Raw genomic sequence first — 19,038 nt, 5'->3', positions numbered from 1 at the left:
AAATGATGAATGGTGCAATGAGTAACTTAAATAGATGTTTTCCTCAGTAACTATACAAATAAAAAACTTTTTTTATGCATTATACCATCTCACCTCTATGTGTCAGTATAAGTCCATAAATTACTGAGTGCACTTTACTGATTAGACAAGAAAAAACAATTCTGAAAATTAATGTTGCGCTTTACAGACACTCACACAATTACTCATAACTGCGGCTCCCTATCGCGTGCTAGACTCGATTCAAGCACAAATCAGCTTCTTTGTGCATAAAAAGCTTGTTTTAATTAGAATGATTGGAGAATTTGAAATTACATGTAACTACCATTACTAAGCTAGAGGGCTCTAGCCCAATTTACTCTACACAATTATCCATTCCACAATCATGCCTCATGGCTGTTACTATTGTATTAATCACTTGTCCTGTGCCCAAGAGCATTCTCAAAACAAACCTCCTTGTCAAAACAGATAAATGACACCGTATAATGAAGTCATCAAAATCATTACACTTATTGACCTTCTTGAAGAATATGCTTAAGAAATGAGTGTCAGCATTACTCAATGACACCAAAATAAAGTTTAAAAATCATAAATATGAGAACCCATAGTGAGAAATGTCTCAATGTCAAAACCAACATAAACTTGAAAAGCTAGGAAAGTTTTTTAGTACAACATGTGTAATACCACAATGTGGTAAAGCTAACAAAAAATTATTTGGAGACATGGTTTAGAAAAAGTTCATTCAACTGCCATGATTGACAGCATTATTGCTGTAGCTGCAGGTCTGGTGGCATTTTATTCCGAATGGCATTGCTTGTTAGAGAACAGCAAACCTGAGGTTTGTGCGAGTGTCCTTTGAGCAGTCTCTTTATCTCGTTCAGCAGGGGGGAACTACCCTTCTCTTTCGGATGCATTCCCAGATCCAGTTGGAGGTGACCCTCTGGGCTGAACTGTCGTCCTCTGGCTCTTCCAGTGTATGTGTGGCTGAACCGGAGTCATACTGAGGCACCAGATCTCCATCGTACGCTACGAAGTAACGTTGAAGCTTCTCGAAGTCCTGTACTGACTCCGGGAGGTAGAGCTTAACCCCTGTGAAAATGTCCAGTAGTGTCTGCAGGAAGATGGCAAGGGTGAAAAAGTGTTAAGTGTGCACATTGCTTACACATATCGAGGGAATCAATCAACTTACAAATCGCTATATATAGTTAAGCTGAGATAGGAAATATTTTATCAGCAAAATTCAGCTTCAAAGGGTCAGTTTACTGAAAGATGAAAATTTACTCACCCTCATATCATTCCAAACCTATAGGACACTTCCTTATCCAGAACACTAATGGAGTTACTTTGAAAAATGTCCATGTAATGAAAGTCAATCAGGTGGTTTTGGACCCCATTGACTTTCATTGCACAGACAAAAATTCAAAACAGCATCCATACTTTTTTAAAGGAACTGCACTAACAGAGCAATCACACCAGAGTTTGTTTTAATTGAACCAAACTAGCCAAGTGTGAACAAACCTTAAGTATAACGTTCCAAAGCAAGCACAAGAGGTAAAACAAACCTTTTCATTCTTTGGGTCGCTTGTTTGAATCGACTTTAATGTGCTTTGTCCATTGCTGTGAGCAGGTTCTTTTTTTATCTGAAAAAAAAAAGTAAATATCACAGGGTTTGAAGAGAGAGATGAACCAAAAACGGATATATGACAATACAGACTAAACTTGTGTTCAGAGAACACACTTTACCATTTCAAAGTTTAGGTCCAGTAAGATTTTTTTTATAAATGAATACTATTCAGCACGTTTTCATTCAATTGATGTCAGCAAAGACTTTTACAATTTTACAAAATATTTCCCTTTCAAATAAATGCTGTTCCTTTGAACTTTATATAAGAATCCAGAATTAAAGAATCCTGAAACAAATATTACGCAAAACACAAATGTTCTCAACATTAATAAAAAATGTTTCTTGAGCATCAAATCAGCATATTAAAATTATTTCTGAAGGATCATGTGAGTGAAAACTGGAGTAATGATGTTAAAAATTGAGCTTTGCCATCACAGAAATAAATTACATTTTAAAAGAAAAGCTATTTTAAATTATAATTTTTCACAATATTACAGTGTCTACTGTATTTTTGTTCAAATAAATGCAGTAAAACTTGAGTATTAGAGAGTTTTTTTACCAACCACAAACTTTTCAACGGTAGTGTGTGTGTGTGTGTGTGTGTGTGTGTGTGTGTGTGTGTGTGTGTGTGTGTGTGTGTGTGTGTGTGTGTGTGTGTGTGTGTGTGTGTGTGTGTGTGTGTGTGTGTGTGTGTGTGTGTATAACAGACCTTCTTGGCATCTTGTTTCTCAGTGGGTAGTTTCCTCTTAACTGCGGGAGAGGATGATTCTGTTTTCACTGCCTTCGCTTTGGGGGTATGACCGTTTTCTGAACAGTTGAAACAATTACAGAACATGAGCTTTTTAATGGTACTTATATGATGCAGATGACACACTTATCAGCTATAGACCAAACAGGATCTGTTCATGGCAAACGCTTACTGGGCTTGTTAGCTGTGGAAGCTCCATGAGATGTCGAGGGAGAGCTTCCTCCACTCTCGCCTCCTGAGGAGCTCTTGTCATTTTTGCTAGTTTTGGACGGACCAGCTGTCACCTCAAAATCACAGTTCTCCTTCGAGATTCGATACAGCTCCTGCACACACAAAAAAGTTGGCATGAAATGGAAGTTGCAACAGTCTTTTCTTCTATATTGTGAAATATAACTGAGTGAAATGGCTTCTTGAACAAGAAAAAAGAAATGTAGGGCAGGAGTTGATTGATTGGATGGTTGTGGTTTATTATTGCTGTGATGTGAGTGACAGGTTGTCCTGTCCTTGCGCCTGTAAACATGTCATCAGAGAAAAGATGTTGCATGTAGGAGGGGAAGTTATTTTGATTATAAAGTTAATAAACACTGCAGAATTCCATAAAAAAAACATACAAAATTGTCAATTGTGATATGGTCAATTTAATTAAAAAAAAAAAAACATTTGATTTACAAAACAACCTGATACTTTGCATCAAAAATACCATATTTTTAACATTTATTTTAAGTTGTGATTAAACAAAAGTAGCAACAGTGAAAAAATGTAGGCCGGCCGGGGACTTGTTTCGACTCGTTGATTGGATGAGATGTGGGCGTTGGACTCAAAACTGAATGTGTGATGGCAACCGATTGTGGAGGGGTGGGGTTTAAGCAAACAAAATGTTTGGAGAACTCCAACACACGCCACTTGAAAAAAATCTGTTGGTTCACCGGAAGATCAATTTATTACATTGATTAAACATTCTGAGGTCAAAAAAAGAAAGAAAGAATCCTACAAGGATGAGTCATTCACATTAAGATCATGTACAAAATGAATGAAGCCAATTTTCATTTCATGCTGATTTTAAGAGAACCTATTTTCATCATTTTGTACATGTCAGGAAAAGCTTGCTCTGAAATTATTCACACGTGTCATATCTTTTGAGACGCTTGATGGCACATTCTGCAGTTCTTAATTGCATCTATATGCAAAATGCTTACAGATATGCAAATTTCATTTTACAATCAAGGATACCTTAAGCTGCTGAAGGTTAGTTGCTGTCTTCCAGTCCTTGTCGTCACGCATTCGAGTGCATCGTGGGAAGCGGATGGATATGCCATCCGCTGTGTGCATTTCTGACTTGGAAAACTCTGCTCCTGTTATTTCCCACACTGGCGCTTTCTGTAAGCAAGAACAAACAGGATATATTCTTCCTCAGTCATACACACAATACAAACTTCTACAGTTTCAGTTCAGTACAAACATCTTAAACATTTGAGTGTAGTATGGTCTATTTAACACATTCATCTGTGTTAAAGAGATAACAAGCTAATAAAGTTCCTTCATTGCTGTTTTTCCCAATCATATACTCACTGTAACCAGGCTTTTAACAGTCTCAAGCTCATTTCACATTACAAGCACATTAACATTAAGCATCTCTTTAGTTGTATTTGGAAGAGGATTGGCTCAGTCTTACTTCTGGATCACGGATAATGAAATCTGGGTAATAGTTTTTGACAATCTTCAACCATCCTGGGATCTTGCTTGGATCCTAATGGCGAGATAAACAGGAAACGTACGTCATGTAACTTTCATAAATCTGATATGGCAATGCAGACAGAATAAAATCTACTGAGTAAGTCATGAGATTTACCTTGCCTATTTTGATAACGTCCAACTCCTTCTGCAGTCTGGCTAACGTGGCGTCATCATAGCCTCCTGAACACTTGGTCACAGTGCACCACTTTCTGGATTCTGGGTCATAGCAGCCCATGAGGAAACTAGACATAATTCCACCTGTGTGGTAGACGGAAACATAATATTTCAAAATTGTGCTACACTAGCATCTCGGAAGTTCAATTATTGTTTAAAACCATTTGGATTGGACTGCTGATACTGACCATTCGAGCCTTTGCCATAGAAAGCTCCAAGCACCACAAGGTCAGCGGTGTCCGCCATTGCTCCTTCATTCAGATAGTCTTTCTTCACCTTCAACCAGTGACGCTTTCCTGGTTCATAATGCCCCTGAAACAGCAATAAAGCCCAGATGTAGCATGAAGTGATCTAGCTAGCAAACACAAATATATTAATAAGTTGTTACATTTATATAGCGCTTTTCTGGGTAATCAAAGCGCTATACATATGTCCAGCATCCACCTGGACGACGGCAGCCATATTGCGCCAGAACGCCCACAACACACCAGTTTATTGGTGGAGAGGAGACAGAGTGTATGGTATATGGGGGATGATTAGGAGGCCAGGATGATGGACAGAGGCCAATGGACAAAATTTGTGGGATTTTAAATAACCAGAGAGTCAGGACCTCAGTTTAACTTCTCATCTGCAGTACGGTGCTTTTTGACAGTATAGTGTTCGGGCGTTAGGACCAACACAGACCTGAGAGCAATAAGCTGTCAGAATCCTTGGGTTTTGGGCATTACGATCATGGGATCATCATACTATATACCAAGCACTCAACATTAACGCTTGTCCGGGACAAGTGGATTTTTTTTGAAGGGGCAAGTGAAAGAATTCCTTGCCCAACTGGACAAGTAGCCCGATTAAAACTTCAGTAACAAAAATAAAACAAGTGAATCACCAAAACACGAGAATGATTCTGATTTTATTACATTCATGTTTAAAGTATAATTAATTTAATATTTTTCTCCGGACAAGCAACTTTTTTTACCCTGACAAGTGAATAAACGACTTACTTGTCTGCAGGACAAGCACATGACAAGGCTTAATGTCGAGCCCTGATACTATTTTTGCAATATGTATACTGTGTGCTGTATTCAAACTTTCCGTGAGAATGGAACAGACGGTGGCAGATTTGTCTCGGTGTGTAAAGGCCTTCAAACGTACAACATGAAGGTTATAGCAAACCATTTCAAGTGCTTTAAGAGGTAGCATACTGTGCAGTTTGCAGTATGCTAGTATTACATTTGAAACATAGCCAGGCTGTACCTTGAGATCCTTCAGAACCAACCCCTCCAGTCCCTCTCTGATGACACGTGTGATCATTTCTGCCAGGTCAGCAGCTCTCTGTTGGAACACAACGTAATTAGCCATAATAAAATCATCCACCCAGGGGCCTATACCATGAAGCCGGTTTAGGTGGCTAGCCAGCTACGTTTCAGTTTAGTTTGCGACAACCCTGGGTTTTAGGGACCATGAAAGTGGTTTGGCTTTAAGCAGTGTTCATCGCCATAGTAACTTACGCTCCACGGCTAACCTGGTCCGGGGCAGGTCATGTTCCAGCTAAGAGGTTGTCAAACCGAACATGGACCAATCAGCTGTGAGCAAAGTGACACATGCCTGATGCGATACTCACTCCACCTGTTTCTACTCCAAATTAAAGGTCACTACATAGCAAATGATTTTTAAAGACAAAATCGTCTGGTTTTTAGTGATGCTTATTTAGAATAATTAATTTGTATGATTTAGATATTATATATGTAATTATTATACCCTTAATCACAGATGTACAATTTTAGTTCAATTATTATTACGCAGTTTAAATGAATAAATAATACTTAATTACACTTTAGCATCAATAGATGAAGTTATAAAATAACTACATGTGAGCTTAAATGTTCAATTCTCTATATACCTTTATCAGCTGTATAAAATAACTTCACAACTTTTACTTGCACTGATATACAGTAGCGAGACCTTTTCTTTTAGTTGTCCTCTTTCATAGACAGCTGTTTTCTTCTTGCTGTGTAAATTTGTTTAAATTCTTCCTATTTTAATACTTTTATTTAATAAGTGAATTGCGCTGCTTCTCTCGCGAGAAATTAATCTCAGTTTCACTCTCTCAACGTGTGATTGGCTGTTCGCTACTGATGCCACACCTAAACTCAGGATCAAAGCCTGAGTTGACAGAGAAAGTTGATGATCAGCATCATGGTACCAACAAAGCCTGGTTGAATTGGTTTGGTTTTGTCAACTCTAAACTAATCCTGTAACCCTGAGTTTGTTCAACTACCATCATGGTACAGGCCCCTGAAGTCTTACTATAACATCAACCGTTAATTAACTTGACCTACCCACATATTTGTAAACATTCTAGAATATTGCGGACATGCAAGATGGGTAGAGAAAGAAAAACAATAACACTGCAGAACTGACCGTGACATGCTTCATTTCTGAGAACAGAATCCTGTTAGGAACTTCCACCATATTGTCATGGAGAAACTTTCTTCTTTCACAGAGAGGTCTGGAAAACATCACATCATCGACATCTTTCACGTCTTAGATTGAAAATATCAATTAACCTTTAAAATAAATGTAGTATTGTCCTATAAAACCTGAAATAACGTTCAGATTAATGATAAATAAATATATTCCTTAAGGTTAACTCACTTGTCCATGAGACTGACACCATTAAAATAAATGCAGTCGAACACGAACAGACCCACTTGAGCATCCTGGAAAGCTGCTTTCTGGAAACATAAAACAAAACAATGCTCTTAGTTCAGATGACTTCATAAACGTTTAAAGGAATCTGTTTGTTGTTTAAGGAATTAATACTTTTACTTGGCAAGGATGCATTCAATTTCTCAAAAGTGACCGCAAAGACATTTATTATGTTACGAAAGATTTCTGTTTCATACAAATGCTGTTCTTTTGAACACTACATTTATATATAAAACTTTTTTTTTTTTATCAGTTCCACAAAAAATATTAAGCAGCACAACAGTTTTCATCATTGATAATAATAAATGTTTTTTGAGCAGAAAATCAGCATTTTAGAATGATTTCTGAAGAATCATGTGACACTGAAGACTGGAGTAATGATGCTGAAAATTCTGCTTTACCATCACAGGAATAAATTACATTTTAAAATATAATAAAATAGAAATATTTTAAAATGTAATCAATTCCCAATATTTTTGATCAAATAAATGCAGCCTTGGTGAGCATAAAAGCGAAACCAAACTTTCGAATGGTAGTGTATTTGAAACATTCTTTTATGCCTGCTACAGACTATGTGATTTCGGCAATCCTATAAGATCATTACAAATCACACTTTGGGTAAACTTGGGTACGACATGTATATCACTTTGGAAATTGTGGTTTTTATGTGCGCTGAAAAAAAAAAGTAAACTAAAGAGGAGAATATAGATGTGGTCATAGTTAGGAAAAGAGGCCAACTTGGCATGGTAATTTTGTAAATGAATTTTGCCCAAAATCATACAATGTGCACCGAGGCATTAGGGAACACTAAAACAGCATTGCTCTCTGGTTTACCTTGTGTACTCCAAGAGTCCCAAATGGCAGTGGTTTGCTAGACTGGGTATCAATAAGAAGAACTTCAGCATCAAGGATCATGCTATGGCCACCAGGAAATGCCTGCGGTATGAACTCTTTAAAATGAGCAACCTGCAGGAGAAAAATCAAACCCTTTTAAAATAAATCTTTGATTTTAAACACACACACACACACACGTCTTTATATTATATATTATGGCTAACAGTTGCTGAAGGTCCTGACCTTGTGTGGAAGTACTGGTTTGAGACTTCGACTGAAGTAACTAAAGTGATCGCCATTCTTATGGACCTGCACACGCTCGCCATCATACTTGATCTCAGAGTACATCCCATTAGGACACTTCTTCATGGCATACTCAATGGACTTGCATGCCTCTGCCTACAAGAATAAAAACAAGCAGTAGATACCATTAAGAAAACCTTAGTAAATATTAGGCATAATATTTTAAATATATTTAGACAAAACATCTTTACTGCTTGTTAATAACCTATAACCTACAGACTAGTACAAATTATTTCATTTTAGACATTATGAAAATGTGATATTGATACTTGATATCGAATGTAATCTGTAGATGAAGAACATGGAATTTAAGAGATAGTTCACCCAAAATTCTTGTGTTGTTCCAAACTTGTATGACTTTCTTCTGTGGAACTTAGAAGATATTCTGAGAAATGTCTCAATTTTGTTTTGTCCCAAAAAATCTTTGGGTCATACATGATTAGAAAAACATAAGGAGTAAATTATGACAGAAAAGTTTAGGGCTGCCTCCAACTAAAGATTTTTCTAGTCAATTAGTCGACTAATCGCATGCTTGTATTAATTTAATTACTTAAATATATACTGAGGAGATTACTAAACTAATAAGCCTTTAATATATAGGCAAAATATATAGCCTATTAAACCCAAGTGCATGCATAAAGCACCGGTAAAAGTAGCCTAATTATTATGTATGTGTCAGAAAAAAAAAAGGAGACAATTATTTATTAATAAACTAGTGTTTTCTGAGTCAGTATACGCTGAGTTTCGGTACATTTTTGTGACGTGCTCCACTTCACGAAGGCGGCAGAAAGCAACGTTTTGTTGTTATTGTGAGCTTACACAAATAAAAGTTTACAGTTTTTAGTGATGTATTACTCTTATCCAAGACCAAATTACAGTATTTTAAGTTCTTTTCGCTGTCATCAGGAAAAAATGCAAGTGACCGCACCCTCATGTCGAGTAGTAAAGCGCGCTAATACTTCAGCTTCCACACTCCGGCCGCACAAACACTTGGATACGCCCCTAATAATAGCAGACATTTATCTAGGTTAAAGATTAATAGGTTAACGCTGTCCCGCATGAAAAAATTAGTTTTTTTTTTTTTGCAGCTAACCGACTAATACATTTAGACTTACGTTTAGTCAACTATTAGGGGCAGCCATAGAAATGTTCTGTTTTTATGAACTATCGGTTTAAGAGCACTAGAGACTCAGACCAGCATTGGCTGTACGGGGGTCATCAGAGACGCCTCCACACTGAGGGTCTTTCGGGGTCCTGTTCCATTTGAGGCGTCCTGCTGGTTCCGTAGCACCCTGTCGATTACATCACCCAGGTTACGCGAGGCTTTGAAGGCATCATATGCGTTAGGGTCCACAGCATCCAAACTGATGAGAGAAAGGTTACACTGAGTGAGACAGAACAAACACGATCCCTTTAGGTACAATTTGCCAGCAACACTTACACGTGCTTAGCCCCCGAGTTAATTTTCAGATCATGTTTGACCAAACGAATGTAACACTTCAGATCATTTCCGGTACATCTGGGAATAAAGAATCACATTTAAAAGTTAGCATTCTCAAAATTCAAACAAATGTAAAACATATATATTTTTTTTAACCCTCTGGTACTGTTCGCGTGTCGGTCAAAAATGACCGCATATTTTTTATTTCAATGAAATTATTGTAATATTTTTTTCATTTTGATAACGTTTTTTTTTTTGTAGTATTTTGTAGTAGTATTTTGTATTTTTAGGGCATTTTATGGTACTAAATTAATTTATGCAGTAGTTCTAATCCATTTATTATTTTTAAGCATGGACCTGAAAATGAAATTTCCAACCTAAACTGTCATAAATCATGAATGCTGGAGCACAAACTTAAGTTATGTCTCTTTTTAAAGATAACAATTGGCAGATTATTGCTGAAGTGAAAAGTTTTTAAAAAAAATTTACTTGGAAAAAAATGTCATATATTGTTATGAAAAATGCACGAAAATACAATTTTCAATTTTTATATGAAATAAGTATTTTCCAAAACACATTTTACTCTAAAATTGTGAGAAAATCATATATCCATAAGAAAATCCATAAATCTAAACAAGATGTGTTCCAAATTTGAAGTTGATATCTCAAAAAAAGCTCTTTGTAAGTAAGATGTTTGTTTGCACGCAGTACCAAACGTTTGCAACAGATGAAATTATGTAATGTTCACACATCAAGTGCCAAAACCTTTACCAAGTTTTGTACCATTCTGATGAAGTAAAGAATGAAAAAGGTTTAAATAAGCATTTTATATAATCAAAGATTAAATTATTTCTCACTTTTTAGCAATGTCCTGCAGCTCGGTCTGCTGATCATCCTCCTTTGTGAGTTGGGCCAGACGGCTCAGTGAAGCATCCACCTCCTGGATGGTCAAAAGACTCTTTGCTGCGGGAGGGAAAGACTTGCTGTCCTCGAAAAACATCCGCACTGTCTCTGAAACATCTCCCTACATGAAAACGATTAAGATCAATACAGGAAAGGCTCAAATATTTATCTTCTTGGACTACTTTTGTAAAAGAAATATACCAGTACAACAAACCTGTTCCAAGTCTTGCACCATCTCATCCTGACTGCAATTCAATATGCGACTGAAAAGTTTGACAATTTGTTTGTCATTGAGGTTGTACACATTTTTAACCACTCCTGGGAGGAGAAGCTTCAGCGTCAGGAACAAATCTCCTCTGAATTTGTCTGTGAAGATGTGGGAGGGAGATTAACAGAGATCACTTTGAGACTGCTTGTGTTAATGATGGCCCAGATTATTTATGCTCACCTCCACCAGAACCTTTTTTTAAGAAGTCTCTGATGATCTCGGTTTTGGCGTTGTAGCCTGACTTCTCTGCGACTAAGGCACAGAGTTTGCGGAACTCTCGCAGTAAGTTGTCTTTATGGTTGGGGTCACATAGTTGAGCTGATAAAGCACTGCCCTGAGTGGGTTTGGCTGGAGACGGTCCAGGACTGGAGGAAGAGGAACCTGCCTTGGCAGCTGTGGACACAAGAGTGTTAAGCCTTATCTTAAAATGGCATGACAGCATGAAATGATAGATCGCTTTATACATCTATATCAGTGGGAACTAAAAATGGTCAACACATTTATTTTCCAGCTGGCAAGCCACTTTATAAAATAAATAGTAAGAATGATAACATGACCCTCGTCCATGTAAATTCAAATCAATACATACTAAAGCTGGGAGTCAGACTACAGGAGTTTATAGATCTCAACTGACTGTGAAATCTGGTTGCATCACACACATAAAGGCTGGAATACACTACACAACTTTTTCTCAGAATTTAAAAGTCGTGTAGTGTATTCCATCCTCAAGGAGAATCTTTACAGATTTTCTTCTTTCAAAATCTCAAACCTGCACACACTACAAGATTTGAAAATCGTGGCGCATCACACACTACAAAACATTCTTAAAGCAACACTACGTATGTCGTTTTTGCTCTCGGGGTCCCCCTACAGTTGGGAAACAGTATAGTCTTCTACTACTGTCGTGAAATCTGTCATGGTTACATCAGGGGATACACGTCCATTTGTTGACAAGCCGATACCGTCTTGAGTTCTCGCGAGTTCTCACGTCTTGGGCAGACTGCCAGCGTTGCGTGTGAAACGTCTTCATCCCAGGTACATTGGCATATATTTCAGCATGTCATATGAATATAATTTCATGGGGTTTATATTTTTTTCAAACACCAAAAGATAGCGTAGCTCACGTTTACAAGACGGCGTCATTATAGTAGCCTATTGACTACTGTTTTACATAACGGATATGCTAATTCAATTTAATGTTTGTGTGGTAGGTAATAGCCATATATCGTCAATAATATAATATCAAGCTACCATAGATGAATCTGCTAATTTCGAAATCGATTTGCATTATAGCCTGAGGCAAGAAACTTTCACCAGAAAAATAAATAAACAAACATGACTACCAGCCTGCAGACATTAGGATAGTTATCCTGAAGGTTATTTATTATAACCATTGTAAACTAGCATGTTAGTGTTTAACGTTACTAGCTACCAGATTGATAATTCGCTACTATACTAGCATTAATTGATTCATGAAGATTAATGGAGGACCACATAGGTTCCGTAACATGGCCAAGCCATGTTATTCAGCCTTTTACATTTCACGCAGTAGTCAGATCCCTGACTCCCTGCATTTATTTATAAATTTATAAAACACTTTATAGATGACTGACTGCTGCGCTTGTGAGAGGGTGCATGTTACTGAAAGAACGAGCATAGAGAGAGAGCCGGTGTTGTGCCGACCTGATTGCCCAATCCTAACCCCAGCCCTAATCCTAACCCCTCCCCCACAACTAGTTCTAAACCTACCAATACTAGGGGGGTAATAATTTGGCAGGGGTCAGAATTCGCCACAACACCGGTCGCGCACGCGCGCACTCTCACCGTCTTCAAACTGTCTTGCTCTCCCTCCAGTATTTATCCTCGTTAGGCCTTTTAATTTGTCTCCCTCCCTTTTTCTTTTTTTAGTCTCCTCTGACAGAACCTTTGCCATCTTCCTTTTAGTTGTTGCTTCGGCCATGACAACAGCATGGGTATCAAACGCTAGTTGGGCTCTCACGTCCAAATTTGAGGAAGTTGGGGGTGGTGGGTGAAGGGACGTATGCCGTATAACAGTCGAATTTAGTAGTTTTTTTTCTGCTCGTTACATAGTGCCAGTAAAAGCGATACAAACACTGTCAGGCTACGGCAGACGTAACATTCAACCTATTGTAAGTCGATGTACCATCTCTAGGGTCTCAGAAATATATTATGAAGGTTGAAAAACTACATAGTGCTGCTTTAAGATTATCGTGGCAGATTTAGCAACTCGGATGTAAACAAAATATGTACTGTGTCGCAGCAACTTGCTGAAGACATTACATGAGGAGACATTATAAGGCAGTCCTGTTATTGCCACAATTCGACCAGCCGTTCCTCCATCTCCGTTATCCACCGGACCCGTAAAGCTGCTGCTTGTTGTTTCACGGTCGCTATTTTCGCCACTTCCGACTCCTTGTAGACTTGTCTCACATTGGCTGTTTTGGAAGTACTGATGTCATCATAGTCGTAATCATCCCGAATTCAAATCCTAAATATCAAACGGCCAGATGTGTCCTCGGGCAGATCGGGAGGTTTAAGATTTGATCTGTAAACGCCTCACATTACCAGATAATCTGGGCCGAACATTGGAACCAACAGACGCCCTGGATGCCATTTTTTCTGGGTGGGGTAAAAACTCCTGTTGTCTGAACCCGGGTTAACTCTCTAAATAAAGTTTTACTGACAGTGATATTTTACCAGCCATAAATATTTCTTAATCCATTTGTGTGGCAAAAAATTTATTTTGGATTCTGTATATCATGTTTAAATCTCTACAACAATCAAGTTGCATTACAATTTAAAAGTTGGGCATCAGTAAGATCCTTTTTGGGGGGGGGGGGGGGGGGGGGGCAGACACAGTAAAGACTCTTACATTGTTACAATAGATTTCTATTTCAAATAAATGCTATTAAACTTTCTATTCATCAAAGAACCCTGAGAAAAAATGTATTATGGTTTTCACAAAAGTATTAAGCAGCACAACTGTGTTTAACATTGATAAATGTTTCTTTACACCAAATTGGCATAATTAGAATGACTTCAGAAGGATCATGTGACTGAGAAATGGTGCTAAAAATATTCAGCTTTCATCACAGAAATAAATTATATTTTAAAATATAATAAAATAGAAAACACAATAGTAATATTTTACAATATTGCTGTTTTTACTGTATTTGATTAAATAAAAGCAGCCTTGTTCCGCATACGAGACTTCTGTTAAAATTATTAAATAAACTGACCCCATATATTTGAACTGTAATGTATCTTAAGATATACAAAAGTTACATACAAAAATAGCAGCAAAAGAAATAACCCATGCCCTCTTGGTGTTGTACCTGTGAAGCCAGAAAACTTGCGAGGAGCGTTGACTGCTGGATCAGCTAGCGGTGCTGACAGCTGCCCACTGTTGTTTAACTTTGCTTGCACTTTCTTCTTTGGGCTTGCATTGGTTTTGGCTGCCAGTTCTATTAAAGAGAAGAGAGACTGTTCAGCATATGTCAGGTCTGCAATGACATCTGATGCAAACTAAGCAAGGAGAGCAAAACAAAGGGAACAGCGGCCGAATACCTGAAACATGTTTATTGATTAGTTCTTTATCCTCATCCTGAAGTTCCTCCCATCCCTCCAGCTCTGTGATGTCCTCGATTTTCTTTGTGGTGGCGCGCGCTCTCTCCAGCTTCTCAAAGATGCACTTTGCGTGGTACCACTCCTTCATTTCCCCTGCAGACTCACTGAACGGGTTCGGCACGATCTTACCAATCCGGACCAGCCCCTTCATGATCTTGTCTTTGCATTTCTTGCACCCAGCCGTGCCACGTTTGGCGTATTCCACGCAGTATCTCTGCTCTGCCATGTCTGGTTGTTCACGGTGCCACTCAGGCCAAGAAACACGGAAATATGAGCCGGTGCTGAGAGTGAACTGTCGAATTTGTGGCACACAGAAAAAGACGCCACTGGGGCTAGATGCAAAGCCCCACGGAAATGTGAGAGCTCTCGAGCAATGGAGATATTGACAATTTAGTGTTGCTCTGAATAATGTTTCCCTAAAATGTTGTGATAAAGATGATCTGCTTAGTGTCCTTACTATCCCTCCGAACCAAAAACCGGGCATAAAGTTCAAAAATAGAAAGTTTTCATCTTACACAGCCAAGGTAATTTCTGGAAGAAGAAGAAAAGCAAAAGATCATGATTAAACAGTATTCAGGGATTTTTTTTTATATTAACTGGGGTTTTGTGGAAAGATTAAAGTTAACTTAGGCTAGTGAGGTGTGGATAAGTTGATTCTTTAAACACTTCATTTATTTATTCATACATTCTTTACCATAGCATTAAACAACAAATGCCTAAAAATAATTTAAAATGTGACAACATTCAAAATAAGGCATATACATTGAAACCAAATTTAGTCAATTAAAAAATATACAAAATGTACCCCAGAGGAAACATTAAAATAAACAACTTCAAAAAAAATTATTAAAACTCCCAAATTTGTCATTAGACATTGATTAAAAAAATTACAAATTTGTTCTGTTTAGGTGTCACATTGTAAATAAAACTGCACGTGAAACTTAAACCCTAATATCTTATTCCACCAAAATAACATTAGATCCCCTTTTTAATACGTTGGAAAAGAGTTGTAGATGGCGAATAACAATAATTTAAAACAAATATATACAAGGTGACAAAATGCAAAATAACGTTATAAACATTTCAAATCAATACGTTGTATTTAAGCAAGAGTTACCAATACTGCCAATATACTGCTTCATTTTACTCAAATATCATAGTTATACTATCTACTAGTGAGTTTACATTTACGAAATTAATCAATTATAATATAAAACTCTAACGCTACAATCTAACACAATGCGCTGCAGGGGGACATAAGCAACCTATAATATATAAGCAACTTTATAATAAATAAAACAAAATACTAAAAATGTCATTTCAAACAGCATGTGCCAAAATTGCCATTTTATATCGGTATAATAGTCATTCAGAAGTATGTTTTAGTGGTTCTGTTTACGTGTCGCTTTGTTGATCAACGTGGAATAGCTCACATGCTAATCTTAGTAGCCATATAAACAGCTAACTGTGAGCGATTTTACAGCAACTCTCAATTTCATTTTACCTCAGTATTTTGTGCAAGTCGATCCCCAGCTCCTTATGTAACGAGTTTCATTTTAAAAACAACGTAGTGTGTTAGCATAAGAACATGATTTCTGTATTGTGTGCGGTCCCCTTTAAATCACACACGCGCTTCCTCTTTGTTTGCAAGTGTTTCCTGTGCATTGCGCATGTGCAATACCTAAAAATACCGTTGATGTTTTATTATAAAGTTATTTATTTTTGTAAACATTTATCGAGCTGGTTTTTAGACATGAATACAAGGTAAATTTAGACTTTGAATTTATTTCAAAATGTTTGAACTCCTTGCGTTAACGAGAATTTTGTTTTGTTCTACAACACATATTAAAAGCTCAAACAACGCTCTGTTGTTAATAATAATAATAATAATAATAATAATAATAATAATAATAATGAAAAAATAACAAAAAAAACAAGTAGCTAAATAAGGACATCAAGCAAGTAAACGGCAGGTTGTGGTGGTAGTTGTAGTCCTCGTCAAAGTCTTTAGAGATAGGCTATAGACATTCTCTGGCTATCATTAGATTAGATTATTAGATATATGAAAGATTATAGCGGAATAGGTCTCTCCTAAAAAAACAGCCAATTGGTGAAGTCTTCCATCACTGCCCAAACACAACTCTGTTTGCTGTAATTCGAGAATATAAACTAAGCACTAAATACTGTGCACTGTGTACTCGTGTATGGATATAATCTAAAGTCTTTAATGTTATAAGGTTATTTTGTCATTCATCATCGGAGTCTGATAGCCCCACCCCCTCATCTATAAGGATTGAAGTGTCTAACATTCCACCCTTCGTTGTCTCGGTTAGTGTCACCACAAATTGACCATTCTTATTATATATGGAATTATGCAGCATTTATTATAAATGATTTATCTGTGCATATCATTTTTTTTGTTTTTTTATTCATGCTCCCCATATTTCAAAATATCTTTCCCTCCCTCTTGCAGCGACATCTCTTCTCTGATGACGTGTTGACTGGTACGAGGGCGGGATCAACCTGTCACTCACATGACATCACAGCAATAGCAAACCTCAACCATCCAATCAATTCCCCACGGGAAAAAAATCAAGTAGGCCTACCGCCCTATTTTTTCTTGTTCAATTAAATCCATTTAAATTCACATTAGCGCTTTTCACAATACATATTGTTCCAAGCAGCTTTACAGAAAATGAATGTATCTACATGATAATTAAGAGTAGGCCTAATCTGTTTTCAGAGGTGACTGGTTCAAAGCAATGTTCATATGACAGAAATGTAGGCTTCAGTTCTAAAACAATTAGATAGGCTAATGCACCTAATATCCTTTATTTATTTAAGTAACCCACAATGAAACAATGAGCATATTAAAGCAATGATTACCTACATGCTGTGACCATGATTACAACATATGGAAAAGTTGGCAGTTTTGTATATGTTGATTAAGAGTTGGCATCATCATCTCTTCACAGGTGTTGGGTAATCTGAAATCTTCAGAGGCTTGATCCAAACTGGAGCTGGTCGTGTAATAGCCAAATGGAGCATAATTAGCTTAGCTGTTGTTCATAAAATTTCATGCAAATAAATAAATAATCATGTGCATTTCATCCGATATAACTGGAGTACAAGCTTATGAGATGCATTATGTGAATGCTTGGCTAAAGAGATGCATCTTTAATTTAAACGGGGAGAGTAAAACTTAGCCCCAAACATTATCATAAAGGCAATTCCAGAGTTTAGGAGCTAAATGTGAAAACACTCTCCCTCTTTTAGTGGACCAGGTAGCCTACCAAAACCCCAGAGTTTTGTGACCTTTAAGAACGTGATGGATTGTAGCGCAATAGAAGATTGGTTAAATACACCGGAGCTAAACCATGTAGGGCCTTATAAGTAAGTTAGCAATACCTTGTAATCGATTCGGAACTTAATAGATAACCAGTGCAAGGAATAAAGCAATGAAAGCAATAAGCAATGAAACATGCCAAATTGTGCGACATAATTTTTGGTCAGTTCTTCATACAAAGACATTGCAACATGCAAAAACAAGAGAGAACCAATGAAATATGTATAACTGATTGTGTTATCGATGTATGCTTATCCTGTGAGTTTTTTGTTTCTGTGCATTTTGTTTTTGCATAATAAAATCAAATCTGCATGCCTTTATTTTGCCAAATAATTTGATCAGATAAATACCTTAACCAAGTTTAGTGTTTTGGTCTTCCTTCATTTTAAAATGTTTTAAAAATGTAAAATACTTTCCTCATATTTTGATGGTTTAATTAAACTTTTAGGGTCAATAAAAACAAATATTTTTGCCACTACTCTACTTTGGCATTAGCAACTGAGAATAAATACCTTTAAATAACAATATTTCAATGTTTGTACCAAAAGCATAAAATCACAGAAGCTATTATTTCCTTTTTTGGATTGAAGAAATAATAGTTTGTTCAGTAGAAGTATCAAGTTCTTCGTCAGACTAGCACATCTTCATCATACCAAAAGATGGCAGTAATTCCACCACAATCCATTTACATTGTACTTGAGATATTTACCTCTATCATCTTGCAGAATGTAAATGAGACTGCACTGTATTACACCAAAATGACGAGTTGGGAAAAATTAAATGCAATCTGCAAGACAATTATAAGTTTATTATGGCATGCTAAACTATTCCGATTTTTTTTTAATTTTAGTTCATCAGTAAATGAGCAACATTAATGTTTTTCCCCCAGGCAAAGTAAATTTAAATTCTTATACGATTCAGCAGATTCTGAAATATTAACCATAATGCTGATCTCAACATAATCACATCAGTCAGAGTATATACTAGAAAGCATTTCAAGGCTTCACACCAGGCACTCCCCTGTGTTTACTAAACATAAATATAAATGCACTGTTGATTCACCACACCACATCTTAATGTGCCGGATCTTTCTGAGCAGGGCTAGATGTGCTCTATTAACATACCATTACAGAGATCAATGTATATAGGGCACATTATGAAATCAACAGAGATAATATCATGCAGGGTATCATGGGAATGTAGCATCCTTAAATACGAGTTCATATCCATTTAGACAATTAATTTCATCAACGGTTACACCAGCAAGCTAACGCAGTATGTCGAATAACATCAGTATCACTGGCTAAAC

General features: G+C 36.9%; 1 protein-coding gene across 1 annotated transcript; it reads right to left on the bottom strand.

Annotated features, from left to right (window-relative positions):
• Positions 1–259: 259 nt before the first annotated feature.
• Positions 260–16,045, bottom strand: lig3 (ligase III, DNA, ATP-dependent). The gene is made up of 21 exons (XM_077206568.1): positions 15,888–16,045; positions 14,324–14,914; positions 14,092–14,220; positions 10,916–11,128; positions 10,682–10,833; positions 10,422–10,588; positions 9,565–9,642; positions 9,319–9,487; positions 8,064–8,219; positions 7,821–7,952; positions 6,933–7,012; positions 6,699–6,786; positions 5,532–5,609; positions 4,466–4,589; positions 4,219–4,361; positions 4,042–4,116; positions 3,600–3,746; positions 2,542–2,692; positions 2,331–2,428; positions 1,560–1,637; positions 260–1,108 (listed from the first exon to the last, which is right to left on the bottom strand). Exons 2-21 carry the CDS (start codon positions 14,865–14,867, stop codon positions 875–877), a joined length of 3,036 nt encoding a protein of 1,011 aa, XP_077062683.1. The 5' UTR covers positions 14,868–14,914; positions 15,888–16,045; the 3' UTR covers positions 260–874.
• Positions 16,046–19,038: the final 2,993 nt, after the last annotated feature.

Source organism: Siphateles boraxobius, unplaced genomic scaffold (genome assembly GCF_051911475.1).
Source record: "Siphateles boraxobius isolate OS27281-9 unplaced genomic scaffold, OSU_SipBor_1 56, whole genome shotgun sequence".
NCBI lineage: Eukaryota > Metazoa > Chordata > Actinopteri > Cypriniformes > Leuciscidae > Siphateles > Siphateles boraxobius.
This window is presented reverse-complemented; position numbering and strand designations above follow the sequence as displayed.